Raw genomic sequence first — 8139 nt, forward strand, 5'->3', positions numbered from 1 at the left:
GTTCATCACTGCCTTACCTTAAGCGAGCGCGGACATCTCTATGCGAACGCAAAGAACAAGGTACCGCCTCCCCAGCATGGTCGCCCACTACGCGATCGCGAAACACCCACTGCGAACGCGATGAAACAAAACTCACATATAGGCAATTGCGAACCCTTTACTGGGAATGCGAAGAAGGAAAAAGGTCACCCACCAAACAGCCTACACGATCGTGACCGGACCTTCGCAATCACGAATAAGAACGTCAGACACCAACAACTCAGCAGTCCAAAACACATGGAGAAATGGCCCGTAGCCCATCCGAAATACACCCGAGACCCCCGAAACCTCATCCGAACATACCGACAAGTTCCGTAACATAACGCGGACCTACTCAGGCCTCAAATCACATCAAACAACATCAAAACTATGAATCGCACCTCAAATCGAACTTATGAACTTTCAACTTCTATAATTAGCGCCGAATCATATCAAATCAACCCAGAATAACCTTAAATTTTACATGCAAGTCCCAAATGACACAACAGAGCTATACCAACTCCCGAAATCGCAATCCGAGTTCGATATCCACAAAGTCAACTCACAGTCAAACCTCCCAACCTTCCAAATCTTCAACTTTTCAATTTTCGCCAAAATGAATCAAATCAACCTATGGAACTCCAAATCCAAATCCGAACATACTCCTAAGTCCAAAATCACCATACGAAGCTATTAGAATCATCAAAATATCATTCGAGAGTCAACTTCATAAAAGTCGAAATTCGGTCAACTCTTTTCACTTAAACTTCTAAAATAAGAATTATTCTTCCAAATCAATCTTTCGAAAACCGAACTCGACCACACACGCAAGTCATAACACTCAATACGAATCTACTCGAGAAATTAAATCATTGAACGAAAGACAAATTCTCAAAACGACCGATCGGATCGTTACATTTCAATACTGCTTTTGCATACACCGAGAATTGTTACGAGATTTGAAGGTTCATTTTCAATAATCAACGTAAAATTAAGCATAATAAGTTGCATCTTCTGACTCTTTCTATTATATTCAAATTATGTGTGCACTTAATAATGATTTTCACTGTAGTCTTTAATTAAACTACTTTAGATGTTCAACATAAAAATGAAATTCGGTTCCGGACCGTGCTTTATAAGATTATTTTTTGAGGTTGGGAGAGGACCGAGTAAGATAAAGGAAGCCAGGAAGGTATTATATGTAGAACTTAGAACATTTATAATGCAAAGACAGTTTTACTTTAACCACCACTTAATTCTTTTATTTATTGTGACTTCCATATATCTTGTTAACTGGTTGCACTTTGATTATTTATAGGTGATGGTTAATAGCAAAACGAAATTGCTATCATATTTGTGGGTCGAAGTAGAAGTGGGCTTCCTTTTTTCTTTAAATCAATTTTCTTCGAATATGTCAGAATATTGAAATCAAGAAGATACTGATATAGACGTAGCATTTTCAAACAATTCTCGAGGTTTTTTATAATTTACTTTAGAATTTAATATTCAATGTACTCAAAGAGTGATGTACACTTTGTTTCTTTTTATAAAGAGAAAAGTATTTAATTACTTATGGCAGTAGCAAGTAGCATGCTTTAAATTTCTTGTAATCGGAAGCCAAACTTGGAGTTTCTAATTATGAATTAATGGTTACACGTACCATAAGCAAACAATAAACTAGAGGGAAAAAAAGAGCCGAAAGGAGAAAGAAATTGGATTTTCCATTAGTCCATAATAACAGAAGAAATAAATCACTACTTTCTAGTCTAGTAACATAAAAGTACAAAAAATCACTTATGTGAAAGGGAAAAAAGAAAGTACAGAGAATCGATTGATCAAAGGAGTAAAAAAGTCTTTTTGTAGGAAGAAAGCGAGTGGACGTATCGAATTACCACCTGAAAAAGACTTCAAGTTATGAAACATGGAAAAAACCATCAGTTTCTTCTCATCTTCTTCCTTCCGTTATAATTTTCTGAGAGGTCCAAAGAGTGTTTTCCTCCGCCGTCTTAGCAGGACGGGAGAGCTCTAGGCCAAGTGTTGACAAATCAAGAAACGTCCAAAAAATTTATGTCTCTTTTGTATATACAAAACACACACACACGCACACACACTACACTCATTCATTCAAGAAAACCCTATATCTCTGTGTATTTCTTATCTCCCTTCTCTTTATATAAATAGTAGTTAGAAGGATCTGTTATTTCTCAAGACTCACATTCTTAGCCCTTCTTGTTTTTTTTTTGGTTTACTTGTAATACCCTTTTGTCTCTAGCTAACATTTCACTTCTGTACTTTTCTTCCGTTACAAAGCCAATATTTTTCCTTCTTTAATTACATATGTCGTCGTCATCATCACCACCATCATCTTTAGGAGGAGTTGGAGGAGGAGAAGAGCCTTCTTCCTCTAGGAGCCGTAGACGTGCTGGAAATGATGTTTGGCCAGAGCCTTTCGTGGAGGATTTGGCTTTGCTTGTTGCCACTGATGCTTCTCGTTCCATTGGCCGTTTGGCTGCTGCTCAAGCACTATCCCTTATTTTTCAGGTAACTACTTATATTTCATAGAGTGGAATAACCCAATTTGCTTGAAATTGACAACAAATATCAGATGATAGGGTATTGTTAACGGTTATTGTTAGGATGTGATGAAAATCTTGGTAACATTTAGCGTAATCATTTTTCCATAATGACATGTTTAAAGATGATTTTGTGCATATCTTTGACCAATGAACCTGATAATTATAGGCTGTAGTTACACAGCAAGATGCAGATTTGCATTAAAGATTTTCTGAAAAAGTAAAAAGAAATCATATATCGATGCATAAAGGAAATATTGCAAGTACTGGATGATGTAAATATGTCCAAATAGCTAGGCAGTAGCTGTATCATGACCTGCAAGATGAAGAATTTGAGCATCAAAACTATTAAGTCTGAGGAAGGTTGTACTTGTTGATCAGACTTATTTTTATAAACTTTATATATGTTGAATTTTGTTTTTCCCTTCTTCAATTTTCATTTCTCATTTTGTGCTTGTTGACGGGAATATACAGTAAGGCAGCCATCATTTTCACCTTTAGATTATCCATATTTAGATGACCCTCTTTTTAGCATATATATAGTCACAAGGGAAAAGGGTTCTTTTGGTTTCTTCAACTTTCTTTCCCTTTCATTGCACGATCCTTTTCAACACTGCCAACAGAACGTGTATATTTAGTTAGAGATGTGGGCAACTACTCATACCATTTTCACTATTTGGTTTTGCTTATGGGTACTCTCTCTCTCTCTCTCTTAAGAGTTTTACTTTTGTTCTTTAATTTTCCAACAATCCTGTATAGTATGATCCTGGTAACCAAATGTGGAGACAGGAAGAAGAAAAATTCCGAAATTATTGCTCATTTTCATTGGGATAAAAACATTGATCTTTCCTCATAATCCTTTCGGTTTTTTATTTTATGGTTTCTTGTTCCCACATTCTCTCAGGTAAATTAAAAGTGGGACCAAGATTGCAACTAAAGAACAGTAAATAAATCGCACTGTTTTTGAATATGTAGTACTATGCCAGGTTTAAGCTCATATGCTCCATATCTTTTTGTTATACGGACTCTTTTGTCATCCCGAATTATACCCTATTTTTGGCATCCTAAAATGAAACTGTTGAATTCAAATATTGGAAGCCGCTCCATTTCTCTATTTATTGTCACTTTTGTAATTTTTTAGATGTAGACGAACTTAAAGGTTCTCATTAATAGGTACCAATAACTACACAATATAGGTTAAGATTTAAATTAAAATTAGTGAAGGCCTAGTCTTTAACTTCTTGTTGATTTAATTTAAGATGTATAGAGGACCATATATTTGAGAAGTAAGAACCCATGGTTAAAGAAACAAAAATAAGTTGTTGCAAATGCAAAAAGAGTATAAAGATTCGACGCTTCTAACGAGAAAGGCCACAAGGTTACCTTTCTTGGAAATGAAAGAAAGAAAGGATAAGGGGGTCTCGTCTCTATATCGAAAAGCAATAGTTATAACATCAATCCGATGTTTATATGTTGTAAAATGAGGTTGATATGCTCGTGCTTATGGTATTCGGCTATATTGTGGACCACAAAAGTGCACAAGAAACTAGTCACTGTCCTGTTTAAACTTTGTATATATATGTTTGGATTTTCTTTTACAAGTCAATCTCTTTTTCTTCTGTCAGTTTTGACCCCTCAAGACTGTCTTTGTCCCTTCTGTATTCTTCCTTGTTTATTGCTCCAAAAAGACTTTGGGCTGGGGAATCACACGTTCCAAGTTAATAAAAGCTCAATTCTTTATGTGATTCATAAATGTTTAAGATAGACAACCAGTGAATTATTTAAAATATAAAAAATGTTGTAGCTTTATGTGTGTAAGGATTCTTTAATCATAAAATGTTATGACATGTTAAAATATACAGGTTTATCTTTTTGTTCAACTAGATAAATGAATGTCATATAAAAATGAAACGAGAGGTGATAGTTGAAACTGCTGCTTTTTCTCCTTTACCATTGTTCAAGAATTTGAAGGAGAGAGATAGGTAATTAAATTGGCATTTAAGGGTCATACTAGTGTGTGTTAACAGTACCTTGTGTTTGTAAGCCTGGATGGTGTCATTAAAAGGAGGAAAATTGTCAGTATATTTCTTCTCCAGTAGTAGAGAGACATATGACGAGATGTTGTAGTACCCTAAGACTGACTACCATGTTTACCTCTACTCTGCCTACTACTACCCCTACTTCCTGACTCCCCTTCTGACTTCCCCAATGCCTCACCATCCTCCCACTTCTCTTCTTTCATTAGGTTTTTCTAATTTTCTTTTTTTTCCCCTTCTAATTTGCTTTCTAATTGAAAATCGAGTGAGCTAGCATGTTAGGCATGCCTATAATGACAAAGCGTTAAAGTGCCCTAAAAATTGTGATTTTACATGTGTGTCTGTGAGTGAGTATGTATTTCTATTTGACTCTACTTTAGAACTCTTGGATTTTGGAATTGACAGATAGATTTTGTTTAATCCTCTTAGGACAGCAGCCTACGCATGAGCTCACTAATCAGAGATCCATTAATTTGATTTTTTGTATTAGGCATGTCTTGGCTTTATGATGGCATGTGTCTAATACTCTAACTTTGTACTGTTTAATGACAGAAATAATTATATAATGTATAATTATATGGAGCCTTTACAATTCAGTACTCACAATCAAGATTTCAAATATTTTTTTTTGTTTTGCTTTTTTCTTATTTTCTTATTTTTCATATGGTATGAATATGAAATTGCTAATAAATTTTATAATGGCCACTAAATTCAGGTTTGTTCAACATGGCAAGCAGTGTCACACTCCGATCTACTATGGCAAAACCTGACCCGCCGGATATGGAACCGCCACAACCTTCTCCGCCCAACATGGCGGGAGGAGTACATATATTGGCACCAAACAGCCAATAATTTCCTTCACCATAGATACACATATAATACCCTCCATTTCGTGCCAGAAAACGACGACAACGACGACAACAATAACAACGTCGACAGCCTATTTTGTCGACGTTTAGCCTTGTCTGACCACCATCTAGCCGCGGGGTTCTCGGACGGCTCGGTTCAATTATTTTATCTACCTACGAGGCTTCATTTGTCGACCTTCCACCCTCATCATCGTGATCGCCTAGGCCGATTCTCTAGAGCTGTTTCTGGGATTATTTTGTCCGATGTTCAACTTGTGTTTGCTTCTCTTGATGGTGATATTCATGTGGTGGTCATAGGTGATGCTGCACCACCTAGACGTGCTCATTTAGGGGACGTAGTTAATGATGGTGCTTTGGTTGATTTCACTGGCTGTGACCAGTGGTGGGTTGGCTTATATGCAGGTAATTCTTCTTTTCATAACTTATCTATTTTTTTGGTCACGTAAATTTTAAGTGTGGATAGTAGCAAATTAAAAGGGAGGGTCTAATTTTTTATTTTATTTTTAGAATATAACTAGGGAAGGAGTGTTGTTTCTTGACGTAGTTATAAGAAGGATAAGGATCGTAACTTCTTGATTTGTGTGCTGTCCGCTTTTTGATACATGAAAAAGTTTAGGCCAACACTTCTAGTAGACTTTAGAGGGAAGGTCAAAATTCTTGACCAAGTGATGACAGAATGTGACGATGGCACTGCGCAAAATTAAGCGCGTTTTAAAATTTTTTAAAGGTCAACTGACTAGAAATTAAGTGTGCAAGTAAGGAAATTTTACAATTCTTATGTCCAAACGCCCACTAAGTAGTGGCGTTTCATTTCGGTGGCACTAGTGCACAAATTTTAGTTGCAACAGATTCGTAGAACTATGCACTTCGTTTTGCATTTGTTTCAGGTGTTCCAGGGCGGGCATTTCACATATGGAATAAGGAAACAGAAGAACTGCTCTTTGTTGGTGGTGAATTGACAGATCCAGAAGCGTTAATGGGTTGGCACCTACTGACCGAGGTGACCGAGCTCGTGGGCCGAATCAGGGTGACAACCCGTGAGACGGCCGTGGCATGCACCAGCCTGCAGATCATGGTAATTGACTTGCAAAACCAAGGCATAATAATAAGAGCACAACCATTCCGAAGAGGGCTCATCGTGGCATCGTTTGATGCCCGAAACGAGACGCTGGTGGCCGTGGACAACCGGGGCGTGGCCAGCGTGCGTAGGGCGGACAATTTGGAGGAAATATGCCGGTTTAATGTTAGAGGAGCAAACCAAAGGGGAATTGTTGGGTGCATGAATGGAGGGTATGCAATGAAGTGGATAGGAAATGTGATTAGGGTGTGGGAGATACAACATGGAGCATATCTGTACAGTATTAGGGAGAGAATTGGTGATATAAATGCTATAATTGCAGATGAAAGATATTTAGCAGCTTGTTCCAGTGATGCCACTATCCATTTGTGGGACTTTGGTGCACAATAGTAGTATGGAGCTATTACTTGATGTAGCAGAAAAGAAGTTAATTGGATATGCGTGTGTTTTTTTTTGAAATGGTTATCTTGGTAGGGGAAAGGGTTTTAAGGTACAGTTGAGCTGACTTGATTGAATAGGAAAAGAACAGGAACAAAAACATATTCTGAGGGATATAATCTGTTGTACCAAGAATCTACCGATCATAGGCTTTTTTTATGCAATGCAAAGTTGATTTTACTTTCTGTAATTTCTTTTCAAGTTTCACTGTGTAAAACCTTCACTTTTCTCTCTTTCCTTCGGGTTAGTATGAAGGACTATTAGTCTATAAGATTGCAATTAGACCTAAGTTAATTCCGGAATTGGAATTTGTTGTTAATGAATTTAATCACCTTTTGTTTTATATTACATTTACTTAAATTTGAATTTGACAAGATCTAGGGTGAAGTGGTCTTGAAAAGATGTTACCGATATTTTTGTAGACATTTTACTAGAAATAATTGGAAATCTTATTGTATAGTGTTCATAACACACGTGTGTTTTAATCATTTTTATAAACTATATATACTAAAAACCGTAAATCCATACATATTCGAAAAACATTGTATTCAATAATAAACTGCAATTTGAATATACCAAAAGCTAGCATTACCTTAACATCTTTTATAAATAAAGTCAAAAAGAATACCCTTCGACAAACAATATCTCCATTCTTCTAGCCAACAAACTATCAATTAAATTTTGGTATATTGTAACGATCCGATCGGTCGTTTTGAACATTTGCGCTTCGCTCGATAGTTTGAGAGCATGAGTAGCTCGATATGATGTATTGTGTGAATTGTCGGTTTTGGGTTTTCAGGTTAAACAGAGTCGATTTGGAAGAATGAATTTCATGATTTAAACTTTAAGTTGGAAGAGTTGACCAAGTTTGATTTTTGTGAATTTGACACCGGAACGAAGTTTTGAGGGCTCCGTTAGGTCCGGATGGTGATTTTGTACTTGGGCGTATGCCCGGATTTGCATTTGGATATTTTTAGAAGGATTTAGCGTTAATTGGCGAAAGTTGAAAATTTGAAGGTTTGAAAAGTTCATAAGTTTCACTGGGAGTTGACTTTGATGAAATCTGATTCAGATTGTGGTTCCGAGAATTGGAATAGTTTCGTTATGTCATTTGGGCGTGTAAAATT

At 36.5% G+C, this 8139-nt stretch overlaps 1 protein-coding gene across 1 annotated transcript; it reads left to right on the plus strand.

Moving 5' to 3' along the window:
* Positions 1 to 1777: 1777 nt before the first annotated feature.
* LOC107790768 (transcriptional regulator STERILE APETALA-like) lies at positions 1778 to 7192 on the plus strand. Its single transcript, XM_016612730.2, has 3 exons — positions 1778 to 2559; positions 5343 to 5898; positions 6384 to 7192. Exons 1-3 carry the CDS (start codon positions 2356 to 2358, stop codon positions 6962 to 6964), a joined length of 1341 nt encoding a protein of 446 aa, XP_016468216.1. The 5' UTR covers positions 1778 to 2355; the 3' UTR covers positions 6965 to 7192.
* Positions 7193 to 8139: the final 947 nt, after the last annotated feature.

The sequence above is a fragment of the Nicotiana tabacum genome, chromosome 13 (assembly GCF_000715075.1).
Source record: "Nicotiana tabacum cultivar K326 chromosome 13, ASM71507v2, whole genome shotgun sequence".
NCBI classification, from domain to species: domain Eukaryota; kingdom Viridiplantae; phylum Streptophyta; class Magnoliopsida; order Solanales; family Solanaceae; genus Nicotiana; species Nicotiana tabacum.